A 16,791-nucleotide genomic window follows, 5' to 3' on the forward strand; every position below is an offset into this window, starting at 1 on the left:
AGAAAAGGCGCACAGCAGGCGAAGTAGCATACAGGAAATGTGAACGTGTGGACGCCAAAAAGGCAAGGGACGAGACGCAATGCGGGATGCAGAAGAAGAAGAAGAAGAATCAGAGGAAGGAGACGCAGACGGAGGACTGTGGAAGGGGTCTGGGTCGTGGTCGGTGGCAGGAACGAGGCAGCAGCATAAGTGCATCCCATGATGTGGTCGGACTGAAACCCAACACTGTTGCCTTGCTGCGAATATTAAAATACCCACTTAAGGCCAACAATAACAACAACGACGGCAAATGGTAAGTAGTACCCTTGCACACACACACACTCCACACACCACACACACATACACTGAAGAGGCAGACAGACGGACGGACAATCGAAACGATCAACTGCAATGCAAAGCAGCGCAGACATTGGCGCCCTTAGCACTTGGGACTTGGGCCACTTGAAGCTAAGCATATATTTTAGCTGCCTCTCGAGATTGCCTGGCGCTCGTCGCTAACCTCACTTTGCATAAACCAACCAAAAAATCACTAGCCTACGCTTCCAGGAATAACAAAAACACACACTTGCAAGCTATATCGTTAATTTCAAATTCATAATTTACCTTACAAACTGTTTATAAAAAGTAAACTAACGTATACACAACGAACTCGAAAATTCAAAAAATGTGTTTCGCGCGCCCAACAGTGTGTGCACACTCCGAAATTAAATAAACACATTGCGCAAAAGTGCGCGAATTTTGCGCACAACTGAGCGCAGTGTTATCGATATATGTGCGCTGGAAAAACGGATATTAAATGGTATTAAATAACAAAACACATGATTTACGTATCTAATGTTAGCACTTTAAATGGTTCATAGACAATAACAATGGCGGTTTACTTAGCTTAGATCGAACAGCACAATTATGCGTATACTGTAATTGAGTGGTTGTATTTTGCTGTATCGAATAACAAGTATTTTCTGCTTTCGGTATATTTGTCGCAGCAAAGTGATTTTAAATTGAAATACCCGTTGCGGTCACACTGTCGGACGTGTTGGTGTTTGCGTGTGTGTGTGTGTGTGAACGCGTTAGAAGATTAACACGAAAATAAATATTCAACAAATATAATTGCAAAAATGTCAACAATTTAATTGTTGCAACCAGCAACTAGGCCATACATACTAATCGTGTGTGCGGCACGGAGAGAGATTGAGAGTGAACAACAATAACAACAAATATTGGCAGCAGCTGCTGCCTGGAAGGAATTAGGCGAAAAAGCAAAAGCTAAAAAAATAACAAGAACAAGCACAGCAACAACAAAGGCAACGAACGCTAGCAAAACACGCACACGCACACACCAACACACACACGCACACCAACACGAAAACGCACGCTCGCACACACACACACACAACATATACACAGCAATTGCGACAGAGACGGAGAAAAACAAATACAAACAAAGGCAGCAGCAGTAGCAGCAGGCAGCTTTTCCAGAAATTGGGTCGCGTTTAATACACTTCTGCACACATTTTTGCTGCGCGTGTGTGTGTGTGTGCGTTGTGTGCTCTTATTTGTTATGGCAACTTTGCGTACATGCATTATTATTGGTTAGTTTCATTTCTGTTTTTTACTTTGTGTTTTCATTTTCTCGGTCTTCCCTGCAATGTGCAAAAGTTCAAAAATTCAACTTTGATTTGTTTGGTGTACGTTTCTTTTTGTCTCTTTTTATGCGTGTGCACACACTGAATAGCCTGAAACACCCTGTAGTCGTCCAAGCGTGAGCGAGCGTGAGAGTGAGCGAGCAAGCGAGTAAACAGCGGCCATGAGCGTCGTTGGCAAACAACTGAATCCAGTGCCCACAGCTGCAGGAGCGTCCAACAGCAGCAGCAGCGGGGGCGGCGGCGGCAGCAGCAACGATTCCGCTGCCACAACAACGGCCACAGCTAGCGGAGGAACTGCATCATCATCGTCGGCATCATCAACAGCTGCGGGCAGCGGCAACGATGGCAACGGCAGCGGAAGCAGCAGCAGCGTCAACAAATCGCTGCCAATGAATGTGACGCCCGACGATGTGTTGCATCTGAATAAGATCACCGATGATTATCTGTGTACGGCGAATGCGAATGTCTTTGAGATCGATTTCACACGCTTCAAGATACGCGATCTCGAAAGTGGAGCCGTTCTCTTTGAGATCGCCAAGCCGCCCAGCGAACAGTTTCCCGATGGCCTCTCCATGGAGGACACAATGCTGGCGGCAGCCGAAGAGCTGTCGCTCGATGACACTGCCGATCCAAATGCCGGACGCTATGTGCGCTATCAGTTCACGCCGGCATTTCTCAATCTCAAGACCGTCGGAGCCACGTAAGTACTTGATTATTATTATGCAGATCTCTGTCTTCTATAATCAATCTTTTATAGCGTGGAGTTCACGGTGGGCAGCCAGCCAGTCAACAATTTCCGGATGATCGAGCGACATTTCTTTCGCGATCGTTTGCTTAAGACCTTTGACTTTGAGTTCGGCTATTGCATTCCATATTCCAAGAATACGTGCGAGCACATCTACGAGTTTCCTAATCTTCCACCAGACCTGGGTGAGTATGTGGTTCTGTGCTCTGTGAAATAGTGAACCCATATTTCAAGCATAGTTATAAGCTAGAAACTGATTAATCGCGTATCTCGCTTAAGCGCCGTTTTAGTTTACATGTATTTCAATTAATGGTCACATTGCATTAGTTTCTTATACTGTTCATTTTAATGTATACTTATGTTAAACTTATTGGAAATAATTTAGGAATTTAATAATCACTAAATTAAAACTTTAATTTAAGTGAATTAGCTTAGCGGCCACAATGTTGATTTGTTTCATTGTTTTTAAAGAATCTCGAGTTCATACATTAGATATTATAGATTGTAATAATGTTTTGTGGGAAATGAATTTGAAATATGTACTTTTTAGCGTTTTATTTTCAATGATGAGATTAATTAGATAACTTATTAATGTTTAGCATTTTTAATTGTGTTATAATAATATGATTCATTAGATAGATTATAAATAAGATATTTCAGTAAACTTAGAAAGTGTTATAAAGAGGAAGTTTAAAGAGTGACAAAGAAATTCGGGAAAATTTAAAATATTTCAATATACAAATGTTACTCAAAGAAAACAATTTTAAACAATATTCCAAAATATTTTTAGAAATAATGAATATCGAATTTTACTTAAAGCTGTTTAGCGAACAAGTTTATAAAAAATTGTATACTTTATTAGCGACGAATTTCTGGAAAATTTTAAATATTTAAATATCAGTATTTTACTAAAAGTTAAGCTTTGTTTATAGAAAATTTTTAAGAAATTGTATACAATATTCTAAATTCTTTGTAGAAACGAAAAATAGCGAATATTATATTATTGTTTATTTAAATTTAAAGCAAATTTAAATATCAGAGTTTTACCAAAAAGTTAGGCTATGTTTATCGAAATAGTTTATAAAGAAATTGTATACAAAAATGGCAAAAAAAATTTCGAAAAATTTAAAATTTTTATATTTTAGAATATTACTATAAACTTAGGCTTTGTTTAGCGAGAAAGTTTATAAAGAAAATTTATAGAATATTCGAAATTCTTTTTGGAAACGAAAAGCGATTAATTTTTTCATATTATTTTAATTTTTAGTATTTAAATATCAGAATTTTACTAAAAAGTTAAACTATGTTTAGAGAAAAAATTGTAAACAATATTTCAAATTTATTTTTGGAAACAACGAATATCAAATACTATATTCTTGTTAATTTAAATTTAGTCATTATGTCATTATTAATTTTGATTTTTCAGTTGCTGAAATGATATCGAGTCCCTTTGAGACGCGCTCGGACAGCTTTTACTTTGTGGAAAATCGACTCGTGATGCACAACAAAGCGGATTACGCCTACGATGGAGGCATTATCGTCTAGAGATCGAAAGAAAGAGACAGAGAGAGAAACGAGAGAAAGAAAGAGACAGAAAGAAGCTAAAGAATTGATTGAAGGATTGATGCTAAGAAAACTAAGAACTAAATCTAAAACCTAGAGCAAAAAAACTAAACTAAATAACAACCAAAAGAAAAAAAACTACGAAGCTGACTCACACACACACACACACCAAATACTCAGACACACACACACATACAAGACATATACGCACATAAAGCAAAACAAAACCAAAGCAAAAACAAGAAATTGAAAAAGGAAAACAAAGAAAAAAACAACAACCATTTTAGCCTTAGCACAATGTTTTACCCACCATTCCTGTTTAATGTATTTATTATGATAAACACACACACACAGTCTCACACACACACACACGCACGCAAACTGTGTTCATTTATAAGAGGAGGAAAGTGGAAAACAAGAAAAGAGTTGGCAAAGAAATCAATTTAATTTTTAAGTGCAATGTGATTCCCCTAATTCCCCCTCCCCCTCAAACCCCTGCCCCTCCCTCCACTTAGTTGTATTTATTTATTTCGTAATTTAAGCAAATCACTCACACATTCTCACACACACACACACACATACATTCGTACGCAACACACACACTCAAAAAATCATGCAGCATTTTGCAGTTTCCATTTACCATTTTTTGACTTTCTCAGTTTTTCTCAGTGTATTTGTATAGATATTTTAATGAACTATGAATTCCAAAAACAAACAAAAAAAAAAACAAAAAGAAATGAAATGAAACAAAACAAAAAACTGAAAAAGAAAAACACATGAGAACAAGAATTAAATTTACATTCGAAATGTAACAATTACAAAATTGTTTAATTCATTTTGGTGGCAGGTTCAAAAAAAAGCATTACTAAATTCTAGTAGTATTTAAATTTATTGACTCTCTCGCTTTAAACGAAGGTCGTATTAACAAACAGTTTGTAAAGAGAGAGACGCTTTTGGACCGTTTAACTATTTAGAAAATCCGTGGTTAGTTTGATGAAATCATGCGGCTTCTCCAGATGCACCAAGTGTCCAGTCTCCAGCCAGTGCAAATTCGCATTGGGAAAGAAATGCAGCACCTCAGGCCAATCGTCGGGACTGCAAAAGACAAAGGCACAAGATGAGTATAAATCGAAGGACAAGGTGAAGTCTAAAAGTCGGTTATAACAACATTCCAGCTCTTACCGTTTAGGTTAAGGTTATAAATTCAGTCAGCTGGTACTGAGAATTTTATATAAATACAAAATAAGAAATATGGAAGACAAGATAAAGTTCAAAAGGGCTGAGAAAGTAAATCTAGGAACTGAAATCCTGCAACCTTCCAGCTTGTACCTTTAGTTATTTAAAACAGACAATTTTATGTATATGCAATATAAAAAATATGAAAGATCAGTTAAAGTCTAAGCCGCTGAAGAATTTTTCAAATTAATGCATTATTTCACCTCCTCGCAGCCTTCCAGTCTGTACCGCATTTAAAACAAAGAATTTTGTGTATATGCAAACTGAATAATGTGGAATACAAAGTAAGGTTTAAAGGGGCAAGAAAGTTTGTAAGTCTAAGCCTAACTTCGACTTCAAACCTCGCAGCCTTCTAGGTCTTACCGTTTGGGCAATGCGTTAAATATTCAGTTCTTTAAAAAAAAAGAGTATTTTGTGTAAATGCAAGATAAAACATGTGGAACAAAAGGTAAGATCTAAAGGGCCGAGAAAGTTTGTAAGTCTACGCCTAACTTCGACTTGAAATCTAGCAGCCTCCTAGCTCTTACCGATTGGGGAATGCATTAAGAGTTCAATTAGTTCGAACAAAGAATTTTATGAATATGCAGGATGAATAAAGTTTAAGACAAAGTAAGGTCTAGAAAGCTGAAGAAGTTTGTAAGTATAAGCCTAACTTCGACTTGAAATATCGCAGCCTTCTAGGTCTTACCGATTGGGCAATGCGTTAAGAGTTCAGTTAGTTCGAACAAACAATTGTGTGTATATGGGAAATTAATAATGAGAAATACAAAGATCTAAAAAACTGAAGAAGTTTGTAAGTCTAGGGCTAACTTCGACTTGAAATATCGCAGCCTTGTAGTTCTTACCGTTCGTGGAATGCGTTAAGAGTTTAGGCATTTAGCCAGTGAAGACAAACAAAAGCTTAAAGGTCTGTTATATGTATTAGATTGTGAGTTATTTTTTATAGAATCGGAATTTTATAAGTCGCTGCTTTGTGCAAAATTTCAGCCTTCTATATAGCTCTTATCTTTAAAGCAATGTGTTGATGTTTCATTTAGAACAAGAAATTGTATGTTTATAGATTGCATACACTCTAAATTCGATGCATTACTCACTTCATGTAGGGAGAGTGGCTGCCACAGATGAAGGTGGCGGGACCCAGGAACGGTCCCTTGTTGTGTATGTTGCGTCCGTAGTTGAGAAAGCCATTCAGACTGCTGCGCAGCACGTCCACATTACAAGCCCAGTGGAATCTACAAAGGCAAGAGAAAGCATTACAAAAAGCATTAGCAGCACAGCTGGCCTAAAGAGTGACGTGAGACGTACTCGCCCGTATCCGGCCGCTTGCGGAGATTCAGCATTATAAAGTCCACGGAGTCGGCGGCCACAGTTTTGAGCAGATGTTGTTTGGCCCGTTGACGTGCCTCGGACAGCGGGATATTAGAGGGCAGCACAACCTCCTGCATGCCCAGCATAATGGAATTCATTTCATCCAGCGTACGGGGCATGGACACCGGCGATATGTCCACCACAATCAGACGTTCCACCAGTTGCGTCTATTCAAATTAGAATGCAATGTTTGCAAAAGGGGAATACCTAAGATAACTTGGACAACTTACGTTATATAAGCTGAAATGCATGGAGGCTCGACCGCCCATGCTGTGACCCATCAGGCTGACCTTGCTGATGCCATTTGCGGCCAGGAACGTTTTGATATCCGCCGTCATACCCGCTGAATTGTGTGTGTTCGCATGCGGACTATCGCCATGATTGCGTAAATCGACCGTAAAGACCTGCGAGGAAATGCATTGAACAGCTGTGCAGGAGGAGGGGGGCAGAGGAGCGACTTACGCGTCGATTGGTTTTGCTGGCAATGGCTCGACCGACACTGCGCCAATTCTGCTTGGAGCCAAAGAGTCCATGCATTATCATGAGCGGCGGTTTATTCGTATCCGTATTGGGCGTTTCAAACATTTCGTAGGCCATGGCAATGGGTGCGGGGTCGGCAGAGAGGGAATAGTGTCGCTGCCATTGTTGTTGTTGTTGTGGAGCACGTGTTGCTGTTGCTGCTGCAGCTGCAGAAAGGTGAGCCGCATATTTTCCAGGACGATGTGCCGCTCGAAGCAGACAACGTAACGTTCCGTTAAACAGCTGCATGGTCGCTATGTAGAGTTGCTAAGGTTCAGTTATCGATATGCAACATTTCCGATTGTTAGCTGCTACTGCTGCGGCTACCACTTTACATTATCGATAGCGCAACTCCAGTTTTGTTTTTGTGTTTGATATAAATTTCAAAAAATACAATTTAATTTTTTTTTATTGTTTTGTTTGTTTGTCGAACGCCTGCTTTAATCATGTGCTACACAAATAAACAAGCAACTACAGACTGCTATCGATTGGTGGCGTGGTAGTGCATGGCGATGTGCGATACTTGTGCTATCGATAGTGGCACGAAAACGGCGCTCGTCTCTACAATTTTCTGCAGTTGCGGCGGCTTCGCTTTTTTGGGGGGACAAAAAATCGTTTTGGATCTATACGAAATATGTTTAATATTCGCAAAACATTTTGACGTCTGCGTTTTTATTACAAATCAGGTAAAAGGCTGCATCACACGGTGACAGCAACAAAACCAATACTCTGGCCACATAGAGGACAACTGGATTACAACAGCAGCAGAGAGGAAATTGACGAAAGCAAATTGGTTCGATTCCACACACACACCCAAACAAGCACTTGCACACACACTACAAACCAGTACACGATTGACGGAGCCGGAGCCGCCAGACTACCCGCCCGCTGCCCCCGCCAGCTAACGCTTGCTTTCTTTTTTGCTTGCTGGAGCTAGAGTGCAAGCGTGAGGGAGTGAGGAGAGCGAAGGAGTAAAGCCCGCAACTGCGGCCATATAAAAATTCCCTATAGGTGAGCAACAACAACGACAAGAGCAATAAGAGCAGCAATAAACTGCACATTGCAATTAATTTATTTATTTCCAACCGATTGATTGATATATATATATTTTCAAGTATTCTATTTTTTCCCCTCCAACACTACGTAAGTGAAAAGTGGTTTTACACACAAAACAAAAAAAAAAAGTAAATAACAAATGTATAAAAAGTAAAAAGCAAAACAAAAAAAATTAAAATCTCGTAGAATTTTGTGATTTCTGTGAAACAAAAATAACAATGTGCTTGAAAGACGTAAAAAGTAAAACTTTGCATTAAATAAAATAAAACTTTGTCGGTCGCGAAAAGTGCGAAAACGTTTACCAAAAAATACCGAAAAAAGTACCAACAAAAAAGACTGCAAAACGTATGTGACGTTGTAGTTGTCACATAAGTTACATGCGTGTGTGGGTGTGTGTATAATATATACACTCATGTACACCTCTATATATCTGTGTGTGTTTCTATGTGTGTGTGTGTGTTTGTCTTGCTGTATTTATTTGTAGCCCTGAGATCTGAGCAATTAACTTAGTGTTCTCGTTGTAATTTATTGTTAACTCATTTGCCAAAATTTTTGCTCAATCTCTGTTTTTGTCTTTCGTTCGCGTAAAGTCGTTTTTCAACAAAATTTCAATTAACGAAAAGTAGAAAACACACAAAACAAAAAATAAATAATAAGCAAGACTGTATAAAAAAGAAAACATAAATAATAAAAATACAATGATGAAGGTAAGAATTCAACAAAGTGAACAGAAAATTTAATAAAAACGTTCAGAAACTTTTCTTTCCCCCCTGACAAAACTAAAAAAAAAAAGAAATGCAAATCGAAAAAAGATGTCGACCGCTAATCAAAAGATATATGCACAGTCGACGACACTGTTCAACACACACAAAAAGAAAAAAAAAACCAAAATAAAAAAAATGCAAAAAAAGGAATGAAAAACCAATATATATATACATAGATAATATATAAATACATATATATAAGATGTCGATCAAGTTTGCCTCCACACATGTTCCTTCTTCTTCTTGCTTTCTTCTTTATCTCTCAGTTCGCGTTTCTTTGCCAATCAAAAAATGTTTCGTTGAGAGAGCTGACTTCGTTTCGATAGTTTTGTCTGCTTGCGATCGATAAAACTTTAAAAAGCGATAGGCTTCTGGTGGCATGGCAGACAGGGTGTTCGTTATCGATAACCACACGCAGCTTTAGGGCGGCTTTCATACACAGTCCATCTTTCTTTGACTCTTGTCTTTTCCTATGCCTCTCTCGCACTCGCTCTCTCTCCCTCGTTCTCTATAACTCTCTCTCTGTCTACTTTATCATTACGTTTAAGGATCAACGTAGTTTTCATCGCTATTTTTTTGTTTTTTTTTTTTTGAAGACGTGATTTCTTGGGATTTGTCAAGATATTTAGATTTTAGATTTATACCATATATATATACATATATGCTAAATAGCTTTATGCGCCTGAGCAGCACTTCGAATCCCTTGTACTAATCTTTGGCATCTCCCGCAGAATAAATCGAGGGAAAGAAGTCCGTCTAACAGATGGGCGTCAATATGGAGTCCGATGATGGCAGCTCCAGCTCATCATCAGAATCAAACTCACGCCCAACGACGCCAGCAGAGGATGCTGTTGGTGGCCAAGGCCAAGACGCTGCCGGCAATGACAATAATGGCGACGATGGTGCAGCATCCTTGAAAGATGGCGCCATGAATAGTCCAGCGCAATCGGTGTCGAGCAGCAGCAGCTCATCGAGCAGCTCCAGCTCAAGTCGCAGCGATCGATCGAAAGCGAAAGGCTCAAAGAAAAGCTCAAGCAGCAGCAGCGGCAGCGACAGCAGCGGCTCAAGCAGCAGTAGCTCCAGCGATGATGATGACGATGACGACGATGATGAGACAGCGACGTCAGCAGCACAAGCAGCAGCAACTGCTGCAGCGGATCCGGCGCCAGCAACGACTGCATCCAATGGTGGAGGCGATGCTGCCACTGCTGCAAAGGCGAACTCTGCATCGCCAAGGCAAAAATCGCGCCCTAGCTCGACGCGAAGCCGGAGCAATAGTCCAGAACAGTTGTACAGTCAGGCGGCCGTTGATCTTAACATTAGTCACGAGGATCTCAGCGATGTGAGCGACATTGATATGGAGAAACAGGCGCCGCCGTCCAAGCATGTTTCGTCACGGCACAACGACGATGACAATGATCGCGATCGTGATGACGATGATGAGGAGGGTGCCATCTCCAATGATTCGCTGCCAGCTGTCTCGCAAAGGTCTCCTGCGCTCAATGGCAAATCACGCAAGTCGCCCAGTGATTCGCAGGGTTCAGACACCAAAGCCAGTAGTAAAGAAAAGGTACGATTCGATCTTTTTAACACGATAAATACAATTTCATTAATTGTTATGCACATTTGCAGGATGTGGAAAAGGCGAATGGTTTAGATGATCTGGTGGTGAAGCCACACGATGATGATGCTCTCGACTTTGAAGCCGAGGAGGGTGAATGTCCTGATCTGAGCAAAGAGCTTGATGCCGAACATGAGGCGGAAGGCGGCGCCAATGTCGATGGCAGCGATGCCAACAGCAAAAAGGCAGCAAACACAGCGAAGAAAGGTTCAACAGCGTCCAACAAGGATGACGAGGGCAAACTGAGCGAAGCCGATGGTGATGGCGATGGCGATGGCGAGGTGCGTGACGACGACAACGATGGCGACGATGATGATGAGCAGCGGCAACGCGATGCCGCCGAGTCGGCAAAGAAAAAGAAAAAGGATGAGGAGCTGGAGGAGGGCGAGGTGTCCGATGAGGACGAGAAACGACCCGAGGAAACGGAACCGAAGCCCGTCTGTCGATTCTATACGCGCGGCCAATGCACCTGGGGCATGAGCTGTCGCTTCCTGCATCCCGGTGTCACCGACAAGGGCAACTACACGATGTTCGAGAGCCTGGTGCGTTCGGTGCCCATGCAGAGCGGCGGCAGCGGTGGCGGTGGCGGCAGTGGTGCCGGCTCCTCGCGTGCCCCCAGCAACAGTGCCTACAGCAGTCACATGGCTGGCGGCGGGTCATCCGGCGCCTCCGATTATCACGACTATCGCAACGAGCGACCAGCTGCACTGCATCATCGCAGCGCCGCCGGCATGCATCATGCGGCCATGTACGGGGCCGGAGCGGCAGGCGGTGGCGGTGGAGGCGGCGGTGTTGGTGGCGGTGGTGGACATCATGATGCGCGCAGTGGTCTCCTGCTGCCCGGCGATGTGCCCGTGGTCGTGGAGAATGCCTGGGAACGGGGACTGCGCACCGCCAAGGAGATGATGCGCAAGGCGAACAAACGCAAGGAGCAGGACATGGACTTTGAGGACAAGAAAATGAATCTGACACTGTCGCCCGACGAACTCGAGAAGGATCCCTACTATCTGAAGGAGCGCGGCAGTTCACCCAGCGTCGGTCGCGATCTGCCACCCAACAATCCCATGCCCCACGGGAATACCCGGGCACTGTTACCCTCGGTGTATTCGATGTACGGCCAGCCACCGGATCGATATCGGGCACCTTATATGCCGCCGATGGCATACGAGGATGTGGATGCCTACGGTCGGATGGCGAGGTACCGAGAGTTGCCGCCCCATCGAATGCCACAGTACGAGGATGATCGACGTCTGAGGCCGACCCGCGAGGTGATTGTGCAGCGTGTCGAGGCGGTGGGACGGGGCGATGAGTGGAGTGATCCGTGGATGCGATCGAAATCGATTGGTCGCGGTGCATCGTACGATCGGGAGGATCGCCGGCGACGCGATCGTCGCAGCTACAGCAGCAACTCATCCTATTCCAGCTCGAACAGTTCACAGAGCGATTCCAGCTCGGATTCGTCGCGTTCCAGCAGCGCCTCGGATCGCAAGCGCCGCTATTCGCACAAGCTAATGTCCGGCTCCTCTGCGCGCCGCCATGCAGCCGGACGATCCGCGCGATCGCCCAGTCAAATACCACGACGACCCAGGAGATCGCCAAGTAAGTGGGAAATTACCTCACGAATTCAAAGGGGATTTAGCTTAGGATTGTGTGATAAAATAGTGCAGTTTTAAAGTAGTTACATTTTAAATTAAGGACTGCGAATTGCTAGTCATAAAACCAAAATTGTGATGAGTAGTTAAACGATCATATAATACAGCTCCTCAAAAACCTAGAAGAAAACGAAATCAGTTTAGATGGTATTACAATTATTATTTTAGTTCACTTTATGAATTGTTTTTGAACCTTTATGAATGGAACAACTGGAATGGAGTTGCAATAAAAGTTTAGATAAAACTTAAAGGAAATGCGGGGAATTCTCGAAATTCGGGAGCTCAGAAAAATATGAAAGATTGACGAATACTAAATACACATCAAATAAATAATGAATTCTGTATGATATTTAAACGATAATAATATAATTTAGCTCTTGCTGCAGAGATTCTAGAAAACCTAGAAGAAAACGGAATCGGAATTGCTTCTTCGTAGCTAGTTAATATTATTACAATTATTGTCTTTATGTCTTTATGATTGTGACCAAGTGCCAGTCGCAATAAAAGTTGAAAAATGAAAATACGGGGAAATTAAATTCTCAAAATTCGGGACGTCAGAACGAAAACAATATGAAAGACGAAGATTAAAGATAGAGTTTGGTTATGAAATTCGTGAGCATTAAAAACAAGGGACTGCAGAATAGAAACGTAATCAAAATAATTCCACACCTTAATTGCTATATTAAGCAAACCTTTTTCCCTTCTCATTCACTAATTGTTTATCTCTTTTCTTTTTGCAGAGGGTAGCGCCTCGCCGCCTTATAAGCGATCGGCGATGGAGAAGCGTGCGGCCGGTGCACACAGTCCCGCCTCGAAGCGCAAGAAGCTGTCGCCAGCGCCTAAGAAACTGGATAAGCTGAGGCGTCGTCGCAGCTCTAGTTCATCGGAATCGGGTAGGCAACAGCGATGGAAATGTTGTTGGAAATGTTGAATGCTAAGAAATCGAACTCTTTTTTTTAGATACATCGTATTCAGATTCGGATTCGGCGTCGTCGTCATCGGACAGCTCGTCGGGATCGCGGGAAACGCCACAGAAACGTGTTCGTGCCACAGACAAGGCGCTCAACGAGCGCAAACTAATCAAAAAACGTAAGTTAAACATGCATTCAATCAATCAATTCAATCATTCAATTAATGATTATGCATTGCAGCCACGGAACAAGCGGCCAAGAAGCGTTCACCCATTTCCATTGAGATTAAGAAGCCATCGACTATGGTGGGCGTATCGGCGCTTGCATCGCCAACAAATTCGCCCGACTCCGACAAGGACAACGGCAAGGAGAAGGATAAAGATAAGGATAAGGACAAGGACAAAGAGAAGGACAAGGAGAAGGATAAGGACAAGGACAAGGATGGCAAGAAATCGCGACGCGAGGAGCTGCTCAAACAGCTGCGTGCTGTCGAGGATGCCATCGCCAAGAAGCGCTCCAAATTGACCTGATGACAACAACAAGCACAGCATCAACATCAGATACAAGCACCGATTCAACAACAGCAGCAACATCAACAGCAAGAACAGATTCATCTTAAGATAAACATACGGATACAGATACAGCTCCCGATGATGAATTCTCCTCAACAATCGCTTTTTTTCCTTGCGTATTTGTGCTGACCAGCTTGGTCAGCTTTTGGACTTGTCCATCCGCATTCGCATCTGCATCTGTAATATCATTAACAATAGCATCGGTATCGACATCTGCATCAGTATCAGCATCAGCCTCTCATTGAAAGCAAAGCAAAGAAGACGAAGACGAAGATGAAGATTAAGGAACACACATTTCACACATCGCACATCATCGATATATTGTGTCGATTGGCCGTTACAAAAAGTGAAACAATTCAAACGATTCAATGCATTTAGATTTTAATTAATTCTCCATTATTTACCATCGCTCTACAAGTTTTTTTTTCGTCATTTTATCGCGCTCCGTTTGGAGCCCGACAGAACGTACACTGACTATGATAACTATAATATACACACACATGTATAGGTACATAAATAATAATAATAATAAAAAAAAAACAACAAATGAAAGAAATTTCATATTCATAAGTGTATCTTTTAATTACATTTATATTTTACAAATGTTGACTTTATAAGTTCTAGGGATTTCCCCTCCATGAGTTGCTTGAAGAAGTTTGTATCTGAATTTGCTGTAAAATTTTCTTAAACTTTAGATATCATATGAATTATCGATAAATACACATGCATATTTTTATAATTAATTCAAGATTGTTTTTAATTTATTTTATTCATTTCAATAAATTGCAAATTGGTTTGGCATAGCAGCAAGCAATTGTCAGATACTATTATAGCAGTCAGCTTTAGTTTGTTGCTCAACGTTTTATGCCCTCCAGCTGCGCATGTGCAACATAGCTGACAGCTATAAAATAAAGAAAAACGAATTTGAATTTGAAACGTTGAAATAATCAGTTAAATTTTTAATGTGCAACTAATAAACAGGTCTTTTATTGAATGTGTTCATAATGAGGTTATTAAAAACCAATTGAACGTGTTTCGCATTCACGAATCCTTTCCGCAAAAGCTTCCCCATATAAGACGCAGTTGCCCCGCCCCATCGTTGTCAAAGATTGTGGCATATCTGGGCCTGGCCTAATGCAAACAGTCGGCAACGCTAGCGAAATGTATCTATTTTAATGACATTTGGGATGCCGAGGCAAGAGTGCGAGAGTCGCTTTTGGAGCAGGAAGTAGTAGTAGACGAAGGCAAAAGATTGAGACGGTGACAACTTTGCCAAGTGCGTAATTGCTTTTAAAGCCTGATTTGAGTTGAGGAGACACGCCTCCTTCTCCTCCTTCTCCTCTCCTCCTAGCCAAAAAGACGTTTGCTATTAGCGCTAAAAGCTACGCATTTCACTTGGCGGAAGCATCGTCAAGCCCACACATACAGCTGCAGATACACAATTATTACAAAGCGAGACCGAGATACAGATACAGAGACAGCTACAGATGCAGAGATACAAAGAGAGCACTACAAAACATCTCAGCTCGCAGACTCTTAGAGCTTGTCAGTGGGTGTTGCAAGTCAGTTCAATGCACTCTGGCCCAAAAGTGTGAAAACCCAAAAAGAAAAAAAAAAAAAAAAACAACAAGAGTTCCGGATACGAAGCGAAATCGCAAACGTGGCCAAACAAAATCTGAAATCTTGGCCAAGTATTTCAGATGTGCACACGTAAAGAAGTCGAGCAATTGAGCAAACAAAGTAACAATTAAAATAATCGATTACATTGGCCAAATTACAGACTTGAGCTAAATAGTGTCAAGCTTGCCATGTCATTCACAGATACAGATACAGCTGCAGTTGCAGTTGCAGATACAGATACAGATACTTGAACGTGTACTACATACTAAGAAAAGCAAGTCACTTGGTCAATATCACATTAGATGCGGTCAACATAAATGCCGCAAGAGCAAACGATGCAGCGAGATATAGATACAGATACAATTTTATTGAGATGCAGATACTACATGTGTAAGTATTTAGGTAGCTATGCACAAGTGAATTCAGATTGAAATTAACATAATGAAATACAATTCAGATAGATAGATGGAGATACGAATACAAAAAGATATGAATAGAAAAAGATGTATTTATATTAAATTTTAAACTTTTATTTTAAATATAAAAATTATAATATCACAAAAGTCATAAGATGAATTAAAGAGCATAAATTATAAATAAAAGTGATTTTTATTTTGTGTTCTAGTTACTATATATTATATATAGTTAAAGCTTTATTGATCGATTGCTAATTATAATCCATCTCTTTTAAATTTTCTATATCATAGTTTAAGCTTCATCGGTTGTTTCTGTTCTTCTTCGCTGATTTATCTGAAATTCATCTCCCATTTATTTCGAGTGTTTTCATTTGCGCTTTGTTTTCTTGAGATATCATCGCGACGCCTTGAAAGCAATATGCTACTATTCGGTGTCCTTGTTTTTATAGTTGACTACTGCAATTGTGAAATTTGACATTGTTAAAGCGCATAGTCATAGTTAGCAAGGGTGGTTTATATAGTTGTCGAACACTTGGAAAGAAATAAAAGAAAATGTAATACTAGTTGTTGTTAAGCTAATACTGAATACTGTATTTAAAGTTCTTAACAATCCAAATACAGCAAACTTTTGGAGCAACCATCGACCCCATTTGTTCAGCTTATTGTTTGACAGTGTTCAATTTGCTTAGCTTTGGCTTCGCCTTCTTCTTCTTCTTCTCTTGGCTTGCTTGCAACAACTACATGGCTCAGTTTTATAATCAAATTGTTCATAGAGTGATTCGCTTTGATTTATTTACACCGCAGCCACAAAGACGATCCCAAAGCTGACATCGGAACCGTTGAGTTGTTGAAGTTGAGGCAAGGGTTGGCCAACGGTGTGGATGTGTGGCAACTGTTCAGCGACGACAACTTCGAGTCTGCAACATTGTCACTATCAGCATGCAAGATCTTTCAGTATTTACAGGCTACATAGAAAAGCAGCACCTTTGCTCATTGCTATGGCGATGAACAGTTTGGACTGCAGAAAGCTCATTGCTATGTGCACATGGAGAGCTAGCATGCTTACTGCTATGAAACTTGCTGACAGATATTTTAGTTATAG

At 41.1% G+C, this 16,791-nt stretch overlaps 3 protein-coding genes across 4 annotated transcripts; 2 read left to right on the plus strand and 1 right to left on the minus strand.

Moving 5' to 3' along the window:
- Positions 1–1,031: 1,031 nt before the first annotated feature.
- LOC117577777 (protein unc-119 homolog) lies at positions 1,032–4,777 on the plus strand. Its single transcript, XM_034262696.2, has 4 exons — positions 1,032–1,592; positions 1,736–2,346; positions 2,404–2,576; positions 3,818–4,777. The coding sequence occupies exons 2-4, from the start codon at positions 1,808–1,810 to the stop codon at positions 3,934–3,936; spliced, it is 831 nt and encodes a 276-aa protein (XP_034118587.1). The 5' UTR covers positions 1,032–1,592; positions 1,736–1,807; the 3' UTR covers positions 3,937–4,777.
- A 55-nt stretch (positions 4,778–4,832) lies between these two features.
- On the minus strand, positions 4,833–7,502 carry LOC117577822 (protein ABHD11). Its single transcript, XM_034262761.2, has 5 exons — positions 7,021–7,502; positions 6,789–6,962; positions 6,496–6,725; positions 6,285–6,422; positions 4,833–5,049 (listed from the first exon to the last, which is right to left on the minus strand). The coding sequence occupies exons 1-5, from the start codon at positions 7,324–7,326 to the stop codon at positions 4,917–4,919; spliced, it is 981 nt and encodes a 326-aa protein (XP_034118652.1). The 5' UTR covers positions 7,327–7,502; the 3' UTR covers positions 4,833–4,916.
- Positions 7,503–7,639: 137 nt separating this feature from the next.
- On the plus strand, positions 7,640–14,223 carry LOC117577815 (zinc finger CCCH domain-containing protein 18). Of its 2 annotated transcripts, none has more exons than XM_034262749.2 (6): positions 7,640–8,088; positions 9,629–10,467; positions 10,530–12,117; positions 12,911–13,063; positions 13,131–13,259; positions 13,322–14,223. In XM_034262749.2, exons 2-6 carry the CDS (start codon positions 9,661–9,663, stop codon positions 13,609–13,611), a joined length of 2,967 nt encoding a protein of 988 aa, XP_034118640.1. In that variant the 5' UTR covers positions 7,640–8,088; positions 9,629–9,660; the 3' UTR covers positions 13,612–14,223. The 2 variants fall into 2 exon arrangements, with proteins under 2 accessions (XP_034118640.1, XP_051857821.1); XM_052001861.1 differs by lacking the exon at positions 7,640–8,088 and adding an exon at positions 8,255–8,840.
- Positions 14,224–16,791: the final 2,568 nt, after the last annotated feature.

Source organism: Drosophila albomicans, chromosome X, assembly GCF_009650485.2.
Source record: "Drosophila albomicans strain 15112-1751.03 chromosome X, ASM965048v2, whole genome shotgun sequence".
NCBI lineage: Eukaryota > Metazoa > Arthropoda > Insecta > Diptera > Drosophilidae > Drosophila > Drosophila albomicans.